Here is a 24,443-nt window from a genome sequence, read left to right as displayed (position 1 = left end):
TAAATGTAACTATTAAATTCTTTCTAAACATTTTAGTTGTTGAAATTACATTATTAAATAGTAGCAGTAGTAAGAGTAGTAAAAAATGTCTTCAAAAGTGGACCTTTCATCTAAGGGTGTTGTGGGGAGCAGCATCCCTTTCCCCAAGCCCCTTTTCCATCTGGATTCTCCCCTGGTTTGCATCTAAGAATGGATAATGTGTGTTTGTACAGAAAGCATGACCAGACTGACAGGTAAGAAAGTTTTGTCAGTGTTTTTTTTTTAACATCATGTCATCCTTAGAGAGTTTAGGTGCATTTGGGTGGAAATAAGTGTTAGTATTTGGTGTTAACACATTGCGGGTCTTCAGCTGTTTTTAGCCAGGACAGCGTAAAAATGTCTGTAAAACTCAGGTGTGCTGCCATGACCGCGCTTTGAGAGACGACAACTGTTTTTTCAACTCGGAGCTGCTGAACAGCAGATGAATAGCTTGCAGCATCAAATGCAAAGTGGGCAGTTCAGCCGAACCCCCGACCTCCTCCCTGCCCAAAGACCAGTTTTCAATGTTGCACACTATTTCTGCGATTGGCACCCATGATTTATACTTTATAAAGATACAAAAAAATAGTAACGCCCAGTGACTTGGAGCAGTAACTTTAATCTGAATACTGATTTGGAAATATTAACGCGTTAGATTTGTCATGATTCTCAGGGGAGCTGCACACAGCAGGAAGTAGAAGGCACAATGCAGACTCACAAGCAGGTGGTAGGATATAAAAGGCTTTATCGAAAATTCAGACAGTGGGTCTGGTACACAAAAAGGCAGTCGCCGAGGCGAAGGTACAGGCAGGTGTAAAGCAAGGACATCAAAAAATACAGGCTGAGGTCAGAGCACAGCAAACAGAGTTACAAGGGCTGAGACAAAGGCAAGGTCAAGAAAAACAGGCATGGTCGGCAACAAAGAACTATGGCTAGGAACTAGATACATGAGCTGGAACGGAGACAGAACATCAACGAACAAAGACAGAGCTCGCAACTCAAAGGGTTAAAATACACAGAAGATAATTAGCAGTGATGTGAAACAGGTGTGGTGAGCTGGCCGGAGGAGGGAGTGGACAAACAAAGATGAGAGACACTGAGGCAAGAAAGTGCAGTGACAAGTGGGTGAGGAGATGACAGACAAAATGAGGTGTGGCCAAGAGAAATGAGGAAGTGCAGGTGCAGTGATCAGAGGGAGACAAAGATACAAATGAAACTAGGCATGAATACATGAGAACAGAGACGAGGAGTGTAGACAAGGGAGTGCAGAGACAACATGGACATGACTAATAACCATAAACTAGCAATATTAAAATAACAAGATCGAGAACAACTATTGAACAAAGGACGCATGGAATCTTGACAAGAAAAGATTAATACTTGACCCTAAAATAGAAAAAGGCAACAAGAAACTCAAAGGCTGAAACTGGAACAGAAGTGACACAAATAGTAATACACCCAAAGACTAATGTGGTAAACCTGACAAATCAAACTAGTGACATAGCCAAACATGAAACAATCAAAAACAGTGGATCAAAACTAAACTAAACAAGAATGTAACTCAACATGTGGCTGAATTGTGATGAACAGAAAAAAACAAGCTGTGACAAAAGCAATGATGAACAAAAATCAAAGACAGTGGAGCAAAGTAAACTAAGAGTAAACTAAGCCAGAATGGAACAAGATGTGGCTGAAGTGTGATGAACAGCTGTGACAAAATCAACATAAACAGATGATCAAAAAAGCAGACAAAAGAACTCAATAAGGACAGAATGACAGACAAACAGAACTGTCGAGGACTGAGCAGGGGCAAATCATGACAAGATTACTGGTTACTAAATAAAACAAACAAACAACAACAACAAAAAAACAGATTATAATACTATATGATGGTTCATACATGATGTTTGTATTTTATTGCTTAAGCTAAGATAACTACAAGATGTTCTTATCCTTTTACTTATTTTTTTTGTTTGTTTGTTTGTTTGTCAGGTGATGGCAATTAGTAATTAGTTTCAGTACATGTGCAGGTGTGCCATGGCACTAATTATGTCTGAAGAAGGGCAGTGCCTGAAATGTCACTACTGCTATCTGTATCTAAATAAACCTTTTTGCATGAGAGTGTTCAGGCTGTGCAGATTTTTTTGTTTTGATATGATACGGGGCATGATACATGAACAAACGTGATTATATATATATATATATATATATATATATATATATATATATATATATATATATATATATATATATATATATATATATATATATATATATATATATGGGAAAACTTGCAAAATTGACAGTGTATCAAAGAATGGAGAGGTCTGTAATTCTTATTGTAGGTACACTTCAACTGTGAAAGACAATCAAAAATAAATAAATAAATAAAAAAAACAACAGAAAATCACACTGTATGATTTTTAAATAATTAATTTAAATTTTATTGCATGAAATAAGTATTTGATCACCTACCATCCAGCAAGAATTCTGGATTCTTTCTTTAAGAAGCCCTCCTATTCTACACTCATTACCTGTATTCATTGCACCTGTTTGAACTTGTTACCTGTATAAAAGACACCTGTCCACACACTCAGTCACACTCCAACCTATCCACCATGGCCAAGACCAAAGAGCTGTCTAATGACACCAGGGACAAAATTGTAGACCTGCACATGGCTGGTATGGGCTACAGGACAATAAGCAAGCAGCTTGGTGAGAAGACAGCAACTGTTGGTGCAGTTATTAGAAATTGGAAGAAACTAAAGATGATGTCAGTATTCCTCAGTCTGGAGCTCCATGCAAGAGCTTGCCTTGTGGGGTAAGGATAATTCTGAGAGAGGTCAGGAATCAGCCCAGAACTACACGGGAGGTCCTGGTCAATGACCTGAAGAGAGCTGGGACCAGAGTTGCAAAGATTACCATTCGTAACACACTACGGCATCATAGTTTAAAATCCTGCAGGGCAGCAAGGTCCCCCTGCTCACATCAGCACATGTCCAAGCCCGTTTAAAGTTCACCAGTGACCATCTGGAAGATCCAGAGAAAACATGGGAGAAGGTCATGTGGTCAGATCAGACCAAAATAGAGATTTTTGGTATCAGCTCTACTTGCCACATTTGGAGGATGAGAACAACCCCAACAACATTGTCCCGGGAAGCATGGGGGTGGCAACATCATTTTTGGGGGTGATTTTCTGCAAAGGGGACAGGACAACTGCACTGTATTAATGGGAGGATGGATGGGGTCATGTATGGCGAGACTTTGGCAAACAACCTCCTTCCCTCAGTAAGAGCATTGAAGATGGGTCATGGCTGGGTCTTCCAGCATGACAATGACCCTAAACACACAGCCAGAGCAACTAAGGAGGGGCTCCGTAAGAAGAATTTCAAGGTCCTGGAGTGGCCTAGCCAGTCTCCAGACCTGAACTTGATAGAAAATCTTTGGCAGGAGCTGAAACTCAAAACATAAAAGATCTGGAGAAGAACTGTATGGAGGAGTGGAACAAAATCCCTGCTGCAGTGTGTGCAAATTTGGTCAAGAACTACAGGAAACACCTGACCTGTAATTGCTAACAAAGGTTTCTATACTAAATATTAATGTCTGTTTTTCTATTGTATCAAATACTTAAAATGCAAATTAATTATTTAAGCTGTCTAATGACACCATACAATACAATGCAATACAATGTGATTTTCTGATTTTTTTTTTCCTTTTTTAGATTTTGTCTCTCACAGTTGACTTATTTGAGTATAATTAACTGCACAGAAAGCCATATTATCTCAACATTTGTTATAAAAATACTTAATGGACAAAAAGTTGACTTGACCACTGAGTCCACAGCAGACAGCAGCTACTGCTAGCAAGGCCTTGACTCTGTCAAACAGCAGTCACTCAAGGCCAATGCCAACTGTGCCCTAAACATTATAGCTTAAATTAGCTTAAACTGGTGAGTTAAAAAAACAAAACAAAACATACAGTTGTCATGACTGTGGAAACTAGCTAGAGAAGCCAAAATGTTTTTTTGTTGTTTTTTTGTACTGGGCCCAAACACGTTTATCCTCTACAAATGGACATTTTAATATGGGGTTTATGGGGAGTGATTTGCTTTTGGAGCCTGCCTTAACGAACTCAGCGTGACTCACAGCGGTAGAACTTGTGTGAGCGCACCATGAAACATTGCGTCGACAGGCTGGCGTGCATGATGCTGGTGCAACAGTTTGCGCATGCGATGGTGTCTTTTGAGCAGGAACACACTGCGAGCAGCTGCAGCAGCTTGCACTGTGTTCCATGGGACAAGGTGCACCACATTGCACCACTGATGTGGAGGAAAATAAAATAAAAACCAGATGCATAATTAGTGAATATCACTGGGTTGATATAAATAATACATAAAAGGGAACTCAATACAGAACCCCGCAGTTAAATAACCCTGGTTAAATAAAAAAATAATGCCCCTCACAGGATTTGAACCCACAAGCTCTGATTACCAGACAGAAACTTTACCACTGCACTACAATCACTGTGCTGTAATAAGAGCATGAAATGGCTAAAATCAACAAGCAGATAAATGTATCTTCTAAAATCAGAAAAAAAAGCACTCTGATAACTGACCAAATGGTGTATGGTACAGCGTATTTCTGCTGATACGTGACTGAAAGTGGCGTATTTGTCATATTGTTGGGTTGTCCTGGTCCTGTGGCACACCGCTCACAGCCCTCACTGCCCAACACGCATGTCCTGTCAGATGTAACATTCAGATTGCCTGCTGCATGTCAAAACAGACTGACGGCCCGTTTTTATATATTTCCACACAAGCACACACAAGCGTGTGTCCGTCAAAACACGGGACACGTGCTGCAGCTGTGATGTCCAGAACCGGAGATGTCTCAACATCTGTGGGCAGCCAGCCACGCCCCCTGTCCTGTCAGCGCACAGCATTATTGGGGGGGTGTGTGAACCACACGCACACGTGTTGTGGGGGGAGCAGACACTCTGGCCCGCCACAGGTGTAACTTCACAGTCGTAGTGCACTTAGACAAACTTGACAGTGATTGTCTGCTGACTGTTGTCGTGTTAATACTGCAAATGGCCACACATTTTCTAAATGCCAAACGAGTGGTGTTAGATGTTTGTGTGTGTCACCTGGAATGTGGCCAACCACTGCCGCAAGAGGGATCAATGAGCTTGCACAGTGCACACTGTCTTACAGCTGCTGGTGTGCGCATATAGTTGTAGCAACAGGTGTATGAGGCAGCTACGATTTTACATGTTTTACACACTATTCCTGCTTCATGCGCACTTTATGCGCAAATCGATCAAATTCGCACTGTGTGAAGGGGCCTTTAACAGCCATTCATAGAACTGCATGATTTACGACTTCCATGCTGGCTTTATTTGGCTTTTTATATGGCTTTGCCTTACAATATAAAGTGCCTTGGGGCAACTGTTTGTTGTGACCTGTTAATCAATCAATCAATCAATCAATTTTTTTATATAGCGCCAAATCACAACAAACAGTTGCCCCAAGGCGCTTTATATTGTAAGGCAAGGCCATACAATAATTATGTAAAACCCCAACGGTCAAAACGACCCCCTGTGAGCAAGCACTTGGCTACAGTGGGAAGGAAAACTCCCTTTTAACAGGAAGAAACCTCCAGCAGAACCAGGCTCAGGGAGGGGCAGTCTTCTGCTGGGACTGGTTGGGGCTGAGGGAGAGAACCAGGAAAAAGACATGCTGTGGAGGGGAGCAGAGATCGATCACTAATGATTAAATGCAGAGTGGTGCATACAGAGCAAAAAGAGAAAGAAACAGTGCATCATGGGAACCCCCCAGCAGTCTACGTCTATAGCAGCATAACTAAGGGATGGTTCAGGGTCACCTGATCCAGCCCTAACTATAAGCTTAGCAAAAAGGAAAGTTTTAAGCCTAATCTTAAAAGTAGAGAGGGTGTCTGTCACCCTGATCTGAATTGGGAGCTGGTTCCACAGGAGAGGAGCCTGAAAGCTGAAGGCTCTGCCTCCCATTCTACTCTTACAAACCCTAGGAACTACAAGTAAGCCTGCAGTCTGAGAGCGAAGCGCTCTATTGGGGTGATATGGTACTACGAGGTCCCTAAGATAAGATGGGACCTGATTATTCAAAACCTTATAAGTAAGAAGAAGAATTTTAAATTCTATTCTAGAATTAACAGGAAGCCAATGAAGAGAGGCCAATATGGGTGAGATATGCTCTCTCCTTCTAGTCCCCGTCAGTACTCTAGCTGCAGCATTTTGAATTAACTGAAGGCTTTTTAGGGAACTTTTAGGACAACCTGATAATAATGAATTACAATAGTCCAGCCTAGAGGAAATAAATGCATGAATTAGTTTTTCAGCATCACTCTGAGACAAGACCTTTCTGATTTTAGAGATATTGCGTAAATGCAAAAAAGCAGTCCTACATATTTGTTTAATATGCGCTTTGAATGACATATCCTGATCAAAAATGACTCCAAGATTTCTCACAGTATTACTAGAGGTCAGGGTAATGCCATCCACAGTAAGGATCTGGTTAGACACCATGTTTCTAAGATTTGTGGGGCCAAGTACAATAACTTCAGTTTTATCTGAGTTTAAAAGCAGGAAATTAGAGGTCATCCATGTCTTTATGTCTGTAAGACAATCCTGCAGTTTAGCTAATTGGTGTGTGTCCTCTGGCTTCATGGATAGATAAAGCTGGGTATCATCTGCGTAACAATGAAAATTTAAGCAATACCGTCTAATAATACTGCCTAAGGGAAGCATGTATAAAGTGAATAAAATTGGTCCTAGCACAGAACCTTGTGGAACTCCATAATTAACTTTAGTCTGTGAAGAAGATTCCCCATTTACATGAACAAATTGTAATCTATTAGACAAATATGATTCAAACCACCGCAGCGCAGTGCCTTTAATACCTATGGCATGCTCTAATCTCTGTAATAAAATTTTATGGTCAACAGTATCAAAAGCAGCACTGAGGTCTAACAGAACAAGCACAGAGATGAGTCCACTGTCCGAGGCCATAAGAAGATCATTTGTAACCTTCACTAATGCTGTTTCTGTACTATGATGAATTCTAAAACCTGACTGAAACTCTTCAAATAGACCATTCCTCTGCAGATGATCAGTTAGCTGTTTTACAACTACCCTTCAAGAATTTTTGAGAGAAAAGGAAGGTTGGAGATTGGCCTATAATTAGCTAAGATAGCTGGGTCAAGTGATGGCTTTTTAAGTAATGGTTTAATTACTGCCACCTTAAAAGCCTGTGGTACATAGTCAACTAACAAAGATATATTGATCATATTTAAGATCGAAGCATTAAATAATGGTAGGGCTTCCTTGAGCAGCCTGGTAGGAATGGGGTCTAATAAACATGTTGATGGTTTGGATGAAGTAACTAATGAAAATAACTCAGACAGAACAATCGGAGAGAAAGAGTCTAACCAAATACCGGCATCACTGAAAGCAGCCAAAGATAACGATACGTCTTTGGGATGGTTATGAGTAATTTTTTCTCTAATAGTTAAAATTTTGTTAGCAAAGAAAGTCATGAAGTCATTACTAGTTAAAGGTAATGGAATACTCAGCTCAATAGAGCTCTGACTCTTTGTCAGCCTGGCTACAGTGCTGAAAAGAAACCTGGGGTTGTTCTTATTTTCTTCAATTAGTGATGAGTAGAAAGATGTCCTAGCTTTACGGAGGGCTTTTTTATAGAGCAACAGACTCTTTTTCCAGGCTAAGTGAAGATCTTCTAAATTAGTGAGACGCCATTTCCTCTCCAACTTACGGGTTATCTGCTTTAAGCTACGAGTTTGTGAGTTATACCACGGAGTCAGGCACTTCTGATTTAAAGCTCTCTTTTTTAGAGGAGCTACAGCATCCAAAGTTGTCTTCAATGAGGATGTAAAACTACTGACGAGATACTCTATCTCACTTACAGAGTTTAGGTACCTACTCTGCACTGTGTTGGTATATGGCATTAGAGAACATAAAGAATGAATCATATCCTTAAACCTAGTTACAGCGCTTTCTGAAAGACTTCTAGTGTAATGAAACTTATTCCCCACTGCTGGGTAGTCCATCAGAGTAAATGTAAATGTTATTAAGAAATGATCAGACAGAAGGGAGTTTTCAGGGAATACTGTTAAGTCTTCTATTTCCATACCATAAGTCAGAACAAGATCTAAGATATGATTAAAGTGGTGGGTGGACTCATTTACTTTTTGAGCAAAGCCAATAGAGTCTAATAATAGATTAAATGCAGTGTTGAGGCTGTCATTCTCAGCATCTGTGTGGATGTTAAAATCGCCCACTATAATTATCTTATCTGAGCTAAGCACTAAGTCAGACAAAAGGTCTGAAAATTCACAGAGAAACTCACAGTAACGACCAGGTGGACGATAGATAATAACAAATAAAACTGGTTTTTGGGACTTCCAATTTGGATGGACAAGACTAAGAGTCAAGCTTTCAAATGAATTAAAGCTCTGTCTAGGTTTTTGATTAATTAATAAGCTGGAATGGAAGATTGCTGCTAATCCTCCGCCCCGGCCCGTGCTACGAGCATTCTGACAGTTAGTGTGACTCGGGGGTGTTGACTCATTTAAACTAACATATTCATCCTGCTGTAACCAGGTTTCTGTAAGGCAGAATAAATCAATATGTTGATCAATTATTATATCATTTACCAACAGGGACTTAGAAGAGAGAGACCTAATGTTTAATAGACCACATTTAACTGTTTTAGTCTGTGGTGCAGTTGAAGGTGCTATATTATTTTTTCTTTTTGAATTTTTATGCTTAAATAGATTTTGCTGGTTATTGGTAGTCTGGGAGCAGGCACCGTCTCTACGGGGATGGGGTAATGAGGGGATGGCAGGGGGAGAGAAGCTGCAGAGAGGTGTGTAAGACTACAACTCTGCTTCCTGGTCCCAACCCTGGATAGTCATGGTTTGGAGGATTTAAGAAAATTGGCCAGATTTCTAGAAATGAGAGCTGCTCCATCCAAAGTGGGATGGATGCCGTCTCTCCTAACAAGACCAGGTTTTCCCCAGAAGCTTTGCCAATTATCTATGAAGCCCACCTCATTTTTTGGACACCACTCAGACAGCCAGCAATTCAATCCAATAAATTTTTCTGCTGTTTTATGTAGTGTGCATGAATTCAGATGTAGAACTGGAAAAAATAAAATAAAATCTCATTTTTAGTTGCATTAAAACATGGAAAATATCGATGCAATGCAAATCGATCAAATTTGCACTGTGTGAAGGGGCCTTTAACGGCCATTCATAGAACTGCATGATTTACGACTTCCATGCTGGCTTTATCTGGCTTTTTATATGGCTTTGCCTTACAATATAAAGCGCCTTGCGGTAACTGTTTGTTGTGATTTGGCGCTATATAAATAAAATTAATTTGATTTGATTTATTTCTCAGTACTGGAGGTTGGAGCTTGGCTGCAAGAGACACTGTAATGTTTCACGTGGGGAGTTTTGGTGGATGACTGCTGCTCCTTCTCTCACACTTCCAGGCTTTGCCTACAGAAACTGTTCAAAAAACCTCACTTTTCAGTTGCCTGTATCAGTTACAATGTTGTCGTTGCTGGTGTATCTATGGCACACTGGTTTATTTTATGTTATGTCCAAAACTCACCCATAACTACATATTTCAGACAAAATGAACCCATTTACACCCTGCATACTAATTTGCACTCAAATTTCAAGCCATTTTTTAAGCATTGTGGTATTAAACTTGCACCATAGATCATTGCGCACCACACATCATCAAAATAGAGCCCATTAAGTGCTACAGATTTGGTGCACACAAATACATGATGGTTTATAAGCCATAACCACCTCACAGTAAGCAACACATGCTCCACTTTTCTTCTCACTGAACACTTTCTGACATTGCGTGTATGTGGTAAGGTTTTCAAACACTGAGCTGTCTTATATTAAAATAGCAGCTCTCATCCAGTATGTTTAAATGATGTGAACAGGAAAGATGGCAATTAGGAGTTTCTGTCAAATGAGGTTGATCTTAAGCTTTTGGTATTTTGATGGAAATTAATTCTTGAGGACAGACCTCTCAGTGTTCCATGCATGATAAAGTCTGAAGATCAACAATGGAATAAGCCATCGGTTAAACATGAGCAACTAAACCTGAAAGAAATCATTCCCTGTAAAAAATAACTGTGCTTCCAATGTACTGACTTTTCCAACATATCTGTCTGTTTGATTTGACAATAACAGCATTACATACAAACAAAAATACAAACACACTGTTTCACTCACCCACTGAGGACCACAATGAAGTCCATTACGTTCCAGCCGTTCCTAAGGTAAGAGCCTTTATGGAAGACAAAGCCCAGGGCAATGATCTTTATCCCCGCTTCAAAACAGAACATCCCTATGAAGTAGGGCTCTGTCTTCTCCTGTGAGTAACCATGAGACAAGGTGTTCTGTATTTACAACTGATATACATTCAAGTTGTACAGAAACTGAAGGTGAAGAACCGGTATTATGCAAGAAGTAAATCTGCAGACGTGTGAGTGTCTCACCAGCCTCTTAGACATGGGTGTTTTGTCCTCTCCAGGAAGGTGTTGCTCCAAAGCCAAAACAATACAGTTGGCGATGATGGTGGCGAGGATCATGTACTCAAATGGCGTGGAGGACTCAAGTTAAGGCAACGTAACCAAAGTTAACGCTGTCTGCTTAATAATACTATCTGTGAAATTAAACAATATTCAAGTTTTTTTTTTTAACAATCCTATCCCCCAGAAAATTTTAAATTTCTAACTCTCTGAAACACTATTACCTGCATTTTGAGAGCCAAAATTTGTGAAGTAGCATTAATATGTTGCATAACTAGACAATCAGGTAACAACTCACAAAACAGTTTTAATAACATGAACCCAAATTGATATCTGATCAAATAATTGATTCGGAATCGAATCGATTCTTGAAATTTGAATCGATACCAGCCCTACTCATGACCTGTTAACTTGTATCACAGTGGAGCACAAACATGCACTGCATCCATCAGAGCTGAACAACATTTAGGGAAACTAACCCAAGGCCCAGTTTTCATGGACATGTGGAAATGTGTCAGAAAGGACATCTGACATAAAATGAGTGCAAAAGTATGCAGATCGATGCAGGATCGGCTGTGATGACCCTGGGGGAAAAATGGCAACAGCCAAAAGATTTTAATATAATACACTAAAAAAAGTTACAATATCTATATGTACATTCCAATAAATGTTTCTGCTGTTTATGTAGTGTGCATGAATTCAGATGTAAAACTGGAAAAAATAAAATAAAATCTCATTTTTAGTTGCATTAAAACATGGAAAATATCGATGCAATGCAATTAAAGTAAAGATTTGCAGACAAGCTTTGAATCCTCTGTATAAAAGAAAATGAACCTGGCACAGTATAAGCCTGAGGCCACATACACATGCTGAGGCTACAGCAGCTTTATTGAGGAACGATGACTGAGGGGGACGTGAAACATGATTCCATCAACACAGTTACTCTTACTACAAGCTCCCCACTGTCTACTATGGGGCTTCTATTGGTTCTTGGCTCAACTCCAGCTGTCCCGGGGCTGAGAGGAGCCAGCAGTGGGTATTTATCTAATGTTCCGCGTGGGCAGTCCATGTTGTCCTGGAAAAAAAAAAAGGCAGGGAAGATGGGAGCTTAAATCTGGAATGAAAATGAAAGAAAAAAGCAGACAGAGTGGCCCACTCTGGGAAGTATCTTTAAAAAATGGGATTAAGGGAAGTCAAAGTGAGGAAGGATGCTTGAAAACCTGCATGATGCTTTGGGGGAGGCAACAGGTCCAAATGAGACTGAAATGGACAGATCGATTGTACTGGCAGCATTACTCTGGGACATGTGAGCTGTGAAAGGCTAAACAAACACAGCCAACACAATCCGACACCGAGCAGCCTGCAGGGATTCAAAGTCAAACCTCAGATTGACTCAGTGGCTGCAAGTTAATCACCGACTTGTTCGGAAAAAGTTTGGAAAAACAAAACCACAGCAGCCACAGAAAATGGTGCAAGAAGAACATGAAAATGATTACCAAAGGCACACAGAGATGACACGATATCTATCAGTTAGTAACCTGTTAGCATCACTGAATGAAACCACGCCCTCAAACACGCACAAACATACAAAAAAAAAAAAAAAAAAAAAAGCATGTGGAGGAAGGGGAAAAGAGAGAAAATTAAGACAGACTGAGAAAGGAGAGGTGTATTCACAGCAACCGAATTCTGTTATAGCCAAAAGTCAATGGCAGGTTACAGTTACAGTTGTATGTAAATGTTTTGGCGCCCCTGATGATTTCCATGATTTTCCTTTTATAAAGCATTCATTGTTTGGATCAGCAATTTTCAGTTAATATATCATATGGCAGACAAACACAGTGATATTTGAGAAGTGAAATGCCGTTTATTGGGTTTACAGAAAGTGTGCAATAATTATTTAAACAAAGTTAGGCAGGTGCATAAATTTGGGCACCCCAACAGAAAAAATACATCAATATTTAGTAGATCCTCCTTTTGCAGAAATAACAGCCTCTAAATGCTTCTTATAGCTTCCAATGAGAGTCTGGATTCTGGTTCAATGTATTTTGGACCATTCTTCTTTACAAAACATCTCAGGTTTCACACCACACTACAGATTTTTAATAATATTCAGGTCTGGGGACTGAGATGGCCATTCCAGAACATTGTACTTGTTCCTCTGCACAAATGCCTTAGTAGATTTTGAGCAGTGTTTAGGGTCATTGTCTTGTTGAAAGATCCAGCCCCGGCGCAGCTTCAACTTTGTCACTGATTCTCGAACATTGTTCTCAAGAATCTGTTGATATTGATTGGAATCCATGTGACCTCAACTTTAACAAGATTCTCAGTACCTGCACTGGCCACACAGCCACACAGCATGATGGAACCACCTCCAAATTTACTATAGGTAAAAAAGTTGCTTTTCTTGGAATGCGGTGTTCTTTTTCAGCCATGCATACTGCACCTTGTTATGTCCAAATAACTCAATTTTAGTTTCATCAGTCCACAGCACCTTATTCCAAAATGCAGCTAGCTTGTCCAAATGTGCTTTAGCATACCTCAAGCAACTGTTTGTGCCGTGTACACAGAAAAGGCTTCCTCTGCATTACAGCATCATATAGCATCTATTTGTGCAAAGTGCGCTGTATAGTTGAATGATGCACAGAGACACTATCTGCAGCAAGATCATGCTGTAGGTCTTTGGAGAAGGTCTGTGGGTTGACTATGACTGTTCTCAGCATCCTTCGCTTCAGCTTATCTGAGATTTTTCTTGGCTGCCACTTCAGGCCTTAACTAGGCCTGTACCTGAGGTTTTTTAATTTCAGGGTTTTTTTTCATTTACATAATGCCAAATCATCAATCAATCAACCACAACAGAGTTGCCTCAAGTTGCTTCACACAAGTAAAGTCTAACCTTACTAACCCCCAGAGCAACAGTGGTAAGGAAAAACTCCCTCTGAGGAAGAAAGCTCAAGCAGACCAGACTCAAAGGGGTGACCCTCTGCTTGGGCCATGCTACAGACATTAATTACAAAACAATTCACAAAACAAATACACAGGAAAGCTGTTGGTGCACAGGACAGGAGGTCTTCCATTTCCTCACTATGTTCCTCATAGTGGAAGCTGACAAGCTGAAATCTCTGAGATAGCTTTTTGTATCCTTCCCCTAAACCATGATGTTGAACAATCTTTGTTTCAGGTCATTTGAGAGTTGGTTAGAGGCTCCCATATTGCCACGCATTAGAAGAGATGCAAAGGGGAAACATTTGCAAATGACCACCTTAAATACTCTTTTGTTGTGTGGGCCGCCCGAAGAGGAGGTACTGCTAGTTCAACACCAGAGGGCGCCCTGCCTGTTGTCGGGTTTCAGGCACCAGAGGGCGCAGTGGCCCGGTGTGATCACCAGGTGCACCGGAGCTTCAGCTGTCACTCATCAGTCATCATCACATCACCTCCATAAAAGCCTGGGAAGGACACCATAACTCTGCCGAGTTATCAGCTTACCTGACAGGTAAACACTCAGCCGTTTGTGCCGTACGCACACGTTTTTGCTTCTGAGCTTTTGCAGGTCGTTAACCTTCTGTATACTTGCAGCTTGTAGCCGCGTTTGTGGAAGTTGGAGGAGATGGCGTCTCCAATCCTCACTCTGACTTCTAAGTAGTACATAAGGCACTGCCGTACTCTGTGTTCCTGCTATCTGGAAGTGGAGGTTTTCCCCCCCCCCAGGAAGGAACTGTATTTTGCTGACTGTTTGCTGGGTGTACACACACCCACCATTAACCTGTGTTTGTTCCTGCCAGCAGTACCGGATCTGACAGCTGGAGCGGTGGCCACCTGGGGATTCAGGACTTGGTTGCTCTGGTGTGTTGCAGGTCTCCGTTGGCGGTGGAACATCGTGGGTCCCGGCTCTTCTCTGGATAGGCGTCTCCTACCCTCGGGCCTGCCCACGAGTCACTGTGTTTTGGGATTGACAGACTAAAAGCATATTTGGTTGTGTGTGCACATTTTTGCAGAATAAACTGTTATTTATTCGGACATCCTATTGGCCGTTCATTCACGCCCCCTGGTGTGGGTCCGTGTACTTCACTTTCCCAACAGGATAACTCGGCCATGTCATGGACTCCGAGGGGCGTTTTCCACCAGTTGAACCACCAATGGAAATGCAAGGTGCGCAGGCTCCACCAGGAGGTGAGTTGGGTGAGCTGCGGCACATACTCACCAACCTTATTGCTCGGTTGATCTATTAACCGAGCAGGATATTCACCTCACCCGTCGGATGGAGGCTCTCACCACTCAGGTGGAGGCGTGCATGTCAGGTGCGGTTGCAGCCACTCCTCCTGCGGACCTGTCGCTAAATATTGAAAATCCAGTGGTTGTTCAAAGGTCTCCCCCCCCCCGTCGCCCAAAGCTTACATTAGCCCCCCGGCACCGTACGGGGGTTGTGTCCAAACATGCGCGGACTTCTTGATGCAGTGTGCGCTTGTTTTTTCACAACGCGCCGTGATGTACGCGTCAGACCTCAGCCGGGTGGCTTATGTGGTTAATTTGCTTCGGGGCAAAGCACGCGCCTGGGCTACGGCGCTCTGGGAGCAGAACTCACGGCTCCTGTCGACTTACACTGGGTTTATCAGAGAGTTTCGACAGGTGTTTGATCATCCTAACAGAGGCGAATCTGCTTCAAATGTGCTACTGTCAATTTGACAGGGGTGCCGTAGCACAGCCGAATATGCAGTCGACTTCCGCATTGCGGCAGCGAGAGCTGGCTGGGATTTGGTAGCGCTTCGCGCTGCCTTTGTAAATGGGCTGTCTTCGGCCCTAAAGGAGCACCTGGTGGCGAAAGGTCAACCGTGGGATTTAGATGGGTTGATAGATCTGGTTATCCGATTAGACAATTGGTTAGCAGAACACCGACGGGAGCGAGACGAAGGACGTGGCCGGGCGCGCATCGTCCCTCTCTTTTCCAGGTCCGAAGCAGCCCCGCCCTCTCCCTGCTCCAAGGCCAGGGCTCTCCACGTGACACCAGCTCCCCCTGCTGACGTTGCTATGGAAACGAACAGGGCCAAAATGACAAAGGAGAAAAAAAGGAGACTGGCACGTGGAGAGTGTGTTTACTGCGGCTCGAATGAGCATGCGCAGAACAAAGGGCCCCAGGCGGTCAAACAACAAGACTCAACCTTAGAGACTGGGTTAAGAGTGAGTCATACAAACCACACGGGTGCTCCACGCAAATGCGCACGACTCCCAGTTACAATCCTCTGTGGGGATTTAACCCTTAATGCCCCAGCACTTATTGACATGGGGTCAGAAGGGAATCTACTGGACAGTAGATGGGCTAAGGAGGTAGGGCTCCCTCTGGTGGCCATTCCTTTACCATTAAAGGTGCGGGCACTAGATGGCACCCTCCTCCCAGTAATCACACACCAGACATTAACCCTGGTTGTCTCTGGTAACCACAAGGAGGAGATTGTGTTCTTTGTGACACCCTCTACCTCCAGAAATATTTTGGGTTTTCCCTGGATGGTGAAGCACAATCCCCGATCGACTGGCTGTCTGGGGTAGTGGCTCAATGGAGCGAAACCTGTCACCGGGAGTGTTTAAGATCCTCGGTGCCACCCTGTGAGACTGCTAAAGAGGTCCGAGTCCTCCCCAATCTTACAATGGTGCCAGCTGAGTATCATGATCTTGCTGACGTTTTCAGCAAAGATCTGGCACTCACGCTTCCCCCGCACCGACTGTATGATTGTGCCATTGATTTGGTTCCAGGCGCTGAGTATCCGTCCAGCAGGCTGTACAACCTCTCACGTCCTGAGCGCGAATCAATGGAGACCTACATCCGGGACTCTAGCTGCCGGGCTAATCCGGAATTCTTCCTCCCCGTTGGGTGCAGGTTTCTTTTTTGTGGGCAAGAAGGATGGCAGACTCCATCCATGCATTGATTATAGAGGGCTGAACAAGATCACGCTTCGTAACCAGTACCCGTTGCCTCTATTAGATTCAGTGTTCACGCCCCTGCATGGAGCCAAAATCTTCACTAAAGTGGATCTTCGTAATGCGTATCACCTGGTTCGGATCCGGAAGGGAGAGGAATGGAAGACAGCATTTAACACCCCCTTAGGTCACTTTGAGTACCTGGTCATGCCATTCGGCCTCACTACGCCCCCGCGACGTTCCAAGCTTTGGTTAACGATGTCTTGCGGGACTTCCTGCACCGATTCGTCTTCGTATATCTAGACGATATCCTCATCTTCTCCCTGGACCCTGAGACCCATGTTAAGCATGTACGTCAGGTCCTGCAGCGGTTGTTGGAGAACCGGCTGTTCGTGAAGGGCGAGAAGTGCAAGTTCCACCGCGCTTCTTTGTCCTTCCTGGGGTTCATTATCTCCTCCAACTCCATCGCACCCGATCCGGCCAAGGTAGTGGCGGTGAGAGATTGGCCCCAACCGGTAAGCCGTAGGAAGCTGCAACAGTTCCACGGTTTCGCCAATTTTTACAAGAGGTTCATTAAGGGCTATAGTCAGGTTGTTGGTCACCTTAGTCCACTGTCGTCGTCACCCTCACGTGGGACGTGGAGGAAGTAGTCAGGGAGGCCGTGACACGACATCCGGATCCCGGCAGTGGACCACCAAACCGGCTGTACGTCCCACCAGATGCTAGGACTGCGGTATTGGACTTCTGTCATGGTTCCAAGCTCTCCTGCCATCCAGGGGTGCGAAGAACCGTGGCAGTGGTCCGGCAGCAGTTCTGGTGGGCGTCAGTCGAAGCCGACACCCGGGATTACGTCCGGGCCTGTACCACCTGTGCCAGGGGCAACCCGAGAAAGGACTCCTCCATCCATTACCAGTGCCTCGTCACCCCTGGTCCCACATTGGCCTGGACTTTGTCACGGACCTCCCTGCGTCCCAGGGAATGACCACCATCCTGACGATAGTGGACCGGTTTTCCAAGGCGGCCCACTTCGTGGCCCTCCCGTAGCTCCCGACGGCCCAGGAGACTGCAGACCTCCTGGTCCACCACGTCGTGCGTCTGCATAGTATCCCGACGGATATCGTCTCTGATCGTGATCCTTAGTTTTCCTCACAAGTCTGGAGGAGTTTCTGTAGGGAACTGGGGGCCACAGCAAGCCTATCATCCGGGTACCACCCCCAGACCAATGGCCAAGCAGAGCGGGCTAATCAAGATCTGGAACAGGCCTTGAGGTGTGTTACCTCTGCGCACCCGATGGCCTGGAGTCAACATCTGGCCTGGATTGAGTACGCCCACAATAGCCAAATCTCGTCGTGAACCGGCCTCTCTCCCATTTGGAGTGTGTTTGGGGTACCAGCCCCCATTGTTTCCAGCCGTGGAGGGGAAAGGTCGCGGTCCCCTCAGTCCAGGCCCACCTCAGGAGATGCCGTCGGGTGTGGAAGACAGCCCACTCTGCTTCTCTTGAGAGCCCGGACCGCGGGCGAGGACCATGCAGATCGCCGACGAGCCCCGGCCCCAGTTTTACCAGCCCGGGCAGGAGGTTTGGCTTTCAACAAAAAACATTCCTCTGCACACGGACTTACCCACACTCACCGACCGTTTCAATTGGACCATTCCCCATCCTGAAGGTCATCAGCCCTGCCACAGTGAACTCGAACTCCCCGCTTCACTGTGGATCCATCCAGTGTTTCACGTGTCGAAGATAAAACCATACCACACCTCGGACCTCTGCACCCCTGGACCGGTGCCGCCTCCTGCCTGCAACGTTGATGGTGAGCCAGCCTGGACAGTCAGAAAGCTCCTTGATGTTCGTCGGAGGGGTCGGGGTTTCCAGTATCTGGTGGACTGGGAGGGTTACGGACCAGAAAAGCACTCCTGGGTGAAGAGGAGCTTCATCTTGGATCTCGCCCTCCTGGCTGAATTCTACCAGCGTCACCCCCGACAACCAGGTCGGGCGCCAGGAGGCGCCGTGAGGGGGGGGGTCCTGTTGTGTGGGCCGCCCGAAGAGGACTACTGCTGGTTCACCACCAGAGGGCGCCCTGCCTGTTGTCGGGTTTCAGGCACCAGAGGGCGCAGTGGCCCGGTGTGATCACCAGGTGCACCGGAGCTTCAGCTGTCACTCATCAGTCATCATCACATCACCTCCATAAAAGCCTGGGAAGGACACCATAACTCTGCCGAGTTATCAGCTTACCTGACAGGTAAACAACTCAGCCGTTTTGTGCCGTACGCACACGTTTTTGCTTCTGAGCTTTTTGCAGTCGTTAACCTTCTGTATACTTGCAGCTTGTAGCCGAGTTTGTGGAAGTTGGAGGAGTTAGTCTCCACTCCTCACTTCTGACTTTCTAAGTAGTACATAAGGCACTGCACGTTCTCTGTGTTCCTGCTATCGGAAGTGGAGGTTTTTCCCCCCAGGAAGGAACTGTATTTTGTTGACTGTTTGCTGGGTGTACACACACCCACCATTAACCTGTGTTTGTTCCTGCCAGCAGTGCCGGATCTGACAGCTGGAGCGGTGGCCACCTGGGGATTCAGGACTTGGCGGCTCTGGTGTGTTGCAGGTCTCCGTTGGCGGTGGAACATCGTGGATCTCGGCTCTTCTCTGGATAGGCGTCCTACCCTCGGGCCTGCCCAGCGTCACTGTGTTTTGGGATTGACAGACTAAAAGCATATTTGGTTGTGTGTGCACATTTTTGCAGAATAAATTGTTATTTATTCGGACATCCTTGGCCGTTCATTCACGCCCCCAGCGTGGGTCCGTGTACTTCACTTTCCCAACACCTTTCTCGTGATTGGATTTACCTGCGTAAGGAGGTCAAGTTTCAATGAGCTTCCCAAACCAATTTTGTGTTCCAATAATTAGTGCTAAATGTATTCAAATTGACAAAATGACAAGAGTCCCCAAATTTATGCACCTGCCCAATTTTGTTTAAATAATTATTGCACACTTTCTGTAAATACTACAAACTTCATTTCAGTTCTGAAATCATGTGTACGTCTGCTATATGATATATTTAACTGAATTTATGATCCAGACAACCAATGATATTGTTCAATCTGGTTGTTCAATCAGATTACTTTTGGTCCATGTAAACGCAGCTAGTGTCTCACATTCATCCCAATGTGAGGCTGCTGCCATACAAGGCACTCACTACACACTAGGAGCAACTAGGGGATTAAGGCCTTGCCCAAGAGCCCTTAGTGATTTTCCGGTCAGGCTGGGATTTGAACAGAGGATCCTCTGGTCTTAAGCCCAATGCTTACCGCTAGACCATCACCTCCCAATCATAAAAACAATTTTCTTACCCTTATAAAGTTTGATTTTTGTATACTGTGTGAAGTGTTCATAACATCATCTGTGACCCTTCCTGTTTGCAGACGCCGACTAATTACTAACTGACAGCACCGCCGACTCATCGAATATTATCAGCAGATCTCATGTTTTTCGCTCAGTCTAATGAGGCTGCAAATTTCATGTAATGGCCTACAGGTGAGTGAGTTTGAGAGAACCACAGACAGACAATTTTCATTAATTTGTCGCTGCTGTGGCTGAAATGATAATTTAGTGGGAACCAGACTAACACTCTCTTCATCATGCTGAATAGTAATAAAAAAAAAGCAAGGGGGATGACTGTTTCATTGAGATTAAATGTCTTGTCGTTAATATACAATTAGCAACTGAAATATAGCCAGATGCACGAATGAAATGAAACAGCAAAAGTGTTGCTGATTTGATTTCTACTTCAGTAATTTGCAGAGAAAATTGCAGTTTGTGTTTAACAGCACAATCCGACATCTGAATCTGTTGCAGCCAATTTGTGGTGGTACGTAACATGCAGTTGCATTTAGATTGCTTTATTTAGGTGAGACTCAGCAAGGAGGACACGCATATTAACTTAAATACATGTTTTAGTGTTTGTGATTCACACTGCACGGTCTGATGAAAGCATCGATCAGCCACAGGAACGACTGGAGTGTCCTCAGTCTCTACCACTGTGCTGTCTTTCAGACGGGTGAGATTAGGACATCCATTAGCATGTGGCTGCCTCACTGGGTTTTAATTAAGCTCGGACGTGCTTTAAAATCGCCGTGAGGTTGAGCGTCTACAACGCTGTCACGTACAGATAAACAGACTCCAGTCTGGGGGCTCTGACTGCGTCTTCCATCACCACTTTCTTATGCTCTTCTCCTCCTTTATGCTATAATCCCACATCCTTCCTCTCTCCTATGGAGAGCACAGTGTCATTAGGAAGCAAGCCTCAGCTTGACTCATCAATAATGGAGCAGCAAGAATCATGTAGAATTCTCTAAGAACCCCGCCACCTTTTGTACGTCTCTGATATGAGATGGTTAATATTTAATTTGTGTGTGTGTGACAGGGACAGAGAGAAATGGGGGAGTGGCAGAAGGATGGAAGTGTTGAAGTGAACCTCATCAGGTTCCTCTTGTTAAACAGTTCTTGCAGTGAAGTAGCTCCATCTGAGAAGGTCGCAACTGTCTCGAGCAGAGTTTCCACAGTTACTCTGAAAAAGTAATCCAATTACTGATTACTCCTTGAAAAAGTAAACAGTTACTAAACTGATTACTCAAATTTTAAAAGTATGTTAGATTACTAGTTACTTTATTAGTTACATTCAGTAGGTGCCGACAAATACCCCCAGCCACCTCAACATGAAAATAACCTATTTTGCCAATACTCACTTTATTGGAAGTGCATTTTTAACAATAACACAAAGTAAACAATGTATGTCCTGATATTTTAAGTTGAACTTAAATACGATTTCCTGAAAAAAGAAGTTTTTGTAAAACATAAAATAAAGTCTTTCTTGACTTAAATGAACAAAAATACTTATTTTATAAAAAGTCTTTCTTAACCTCATATTTAACTGTTGACAACACTGTAAAGCTTACAATTTCTAACCTACATTGTTTATAAATGTAACTATTAAATTCTTTCTAAACATTTTAGTTGTTGAAATTACATTATTAAATAGTAGCAGTAGTAAGAGTAGTAAAAATGTCTTCAAAAGTGGACCTTTCATCTAAGGGTGTTGTGGGGAGCAGCATCCCTTTCCCCAAGCCCCTTTTCCATCTGGATTCTCCCCTGGTTTGCATCTAAGAATGGATAATGTGTGTTTGTACAGAAAGCATGACCAGACTGACAGGTAAGAAAGTTTTGTCAGTGTTTTTTTTTTAACATCATGTCATCCTTAGAGAGTTTAGGGTGCATTTGGGTGGAAATAAGTGTTAGTATTTGGTGTTAACACATTGCGGGTCTTCAGCTGTTTTTAGCCAGGACAGCGTAAAAAATGTCTGTAAAACTCAGGTGTGCTGCCATGACCAGCGCTTTGAGAGACGACAACTGTTTTTTTCAACTCGGAGCTGCTGAACAGCAGATGAATAGCTTGCAGCATCAAATGCAAAGTGGGCAGTTCAGCCGAACCCCCGACCCTCCTCCCTGCCCAAAGACCAGTTTTCAATGTTGCACACTATTTCTGCGATTGGCACCCATGATTTATACTTTATAAGATACAAAAAAATAGTAACGCCCAGTGACTTGGAGCAGTAACTTTAATCTGAATACTGATTTGGAAATATTAACGCGTTAGATTTGTCATGATTCTCAGGGGAGCTGCACACAGCAGGAAGTAGAAGGCACAATGCAGACTCACAAGCAGGTGGTAGGATATAAAAGGCTTTATCGAAAATTCAGACAGTGGGTCTGGTACACAAAAAGGCAGTCGCCGAGGCGAAGGTACAGGCAGGTGTAAAAGCAAGGACATCAAAAAATACAGGCTGAGGTCAGAGCACAGCAAACAGAGGTTACAAGGGCTGAGACAAAGGCAAGGTCAAGAAAAACAGGCATGGTCGGCAACAAAGAACTATGGCTAGGAACTAGATACATGAGCTGGAACGGAGACAGAACATCAACGACAAAGACAGAGCTCGCAACTCAAAGGGTTAAAATACACAGAAGATAATTAGCAGTGATGTGAAACAGGTGTGGTGAGCTGGCCGGAGGAGGGAGTGGACAAACAAAGATGAGAGACACTGAGGCAAGAAAGTGCAGTGACAAGTGGGTGAGGAGATGACAGACAAAATGAGGTGTGGCCAAGAGAAATGAGGAAGTGCAGGTGCAGTGATCAGAGGGAGACAAAGATACAAATGAAACTAGGCATGAATACATGAGAACAGAGACGAGGAGTGTAGACAAGGGAGTGCAGAGACAACAGGGACATGACTAATAACCATAAACTAGCAATATTAAAATAACAAGATCGAGAACAACTATTGAACAAAGGACGCATGGAATCTTGACAAGAAAAGATTAATACTTGACCCTAAAATAGAAAAAGGCAACAAGAAACTCAAGGCTGAAACTGAACAGAAGTGACACAAATAGTAATACACCCAAAGACTAATGTGGTAAACCTGACAAATCAACTAGTGACATAGCCAAACATGAAAACAATCAAAACAGTGGATCAAAACTAAACTAAACAAGAATGTAACTCAACATGTGGCTGAATTGTGATGAACAGAAAAAAACAAGCTGTGACAAAAGCAATGATGACAAAATCAAAGACAGTGGAGCAAGTAAACTAAGAGTAAACTAAGCCAGAATGGAACAAGATGTGGCTGAAGTGTGATGAACAGCTGTGACAAAATCAACATAAACAGATGATCAAAAAAGCAGACAAAAGAACTCAATAAGGACAGAATGACAGACAAACAGAACTGGTCGAGGACTGAGCAGGGGGCAAATCATGACAAGATTACTGGTTACTACATAAAAACAACCAAACAACACCAACAAAAAAACAGATTATAATACTATATGATGGTTCATACATGATGTTTGTATTTTAGTGCTTAAGCTAAGATACTACAAGATGTTCTTATCCTTTTACTTATTTTTTTTTTTGTTTGTTTGTTTGTCAGGTGATGGCAATTAGTAATTAGTTTCAGTACATGTGCAGGTGTGCCATGGCACTAATTATGTCTGAAGAAGGCAGTGCCTGAAATGTCACTACTGCTATCTGTATCTAAATAAACCTTTTTGCATGAGAGGTGTTCAGGCTGTGCAGATTTTTTTGTTTTGATATGATACGGGGCATGATACATGAACAAACGTGATTATATATATATATAAATATATATATATATATATATATATATATATATATATATATTATATATATATATATATATATATAATATATATATATATATGGGAAAACTTGCAAAATTGACAGTGTATCAAAGAATGGAGAGGTCTGTATTCTTATGTAGGTACACTTCAACTGTGAAAGACAATCAAAAATAAATAAATAATAAAAAAAACAACAGAAAATCACACTGTATGATTTTAAATAATTAATTTAAATTTTATTGCATGAAATAGTATTTGATCACCTACCATCCAGCAAGAATTCTGGATTCTTTCTTTAAGAAGCCCTCCTATTCTACACTCATTACCTGTATTCATTGCACCTGTTTGAACTTGTTACCTGTATAAAAGACACCTGTTCCACACACTCAGTCCACACTCCAACCTATCCACCATGGCCAAGACCAAAGAGCTGTCTAATGACACAGGGACAAAATTGTAGACCTGCACATGGCTGGTATGGGCTACATGACAATAAGCAAGCAGCTTGGTGAGAAGACAGCAACTGTTGGTGCAGTTATTAGAAATTGGAAGAAACTAAAGATGATGTCAGTATTCCTCAGTCTGGAGCTCCATGCAAGAGCTTGCCTTGTGGGTAAGGATAATTCTGAGAGAGGTCAGGAATCAGCCCAGAACTACACGGGAGGTCCTGGTCAATGACCTGAAGAGAGCTGGGACCAGAGTTGCAAAGATTAC

At 43.2% G+C, this 24,443-nt stretch overlaps 1 protein-coding gene across 1 annotated transcript in view; it reads right to left on the bottom strand.

Annotated features, from left to right (window-relative positions):
- The window catches only part of LOC117518079 (voltage-dependent R-type calcium channel subunit alpha-1E-like), a 90,457-nt gene extending 79,755 nt beyond the window's left edge, over positions 1-10,702 (bottom strand). Inside the window, exons 1-2 of the mRNA XM_034179143.1 lie at positions 10,601-10,702; positions 10,335-10,474 (exon numbers count right to left, since the gene is read on the bottom strand). Coding sequence (XP_034035034.1) covers positions 10,335-10,474; positions 10,601-10,693 — 233 coding nt within the window. The 5' untranslated portion in view covers positions 10,694-10,702. The remainder of the gene's footprint in view (positions 1-10,334; positions 10,475-10,600) is intronic.
- Between the last annotated feature and the right edge of the window lie 13,741 nt (positions 10,703-24,443).

This window comes from Thalassophryne amazonica, chromosome 10, assembly GCF_902500255.1.
Source record: "Thalassophryne amazonica chromosome 10, fThaAma1.1, whole genome shotgun sequence".
Classification (NCBI taxonomy): domain Eukaryota; kingdom Metazoa; phylum Chordata; class Actinopteri; order Batrachoidiformes; family Batrachoididae; genus Thalassophryne; species Thalassophryne amazonica.
This window is presented reverse-complemented; position numbering and strand designations above follow the sequence as displayed.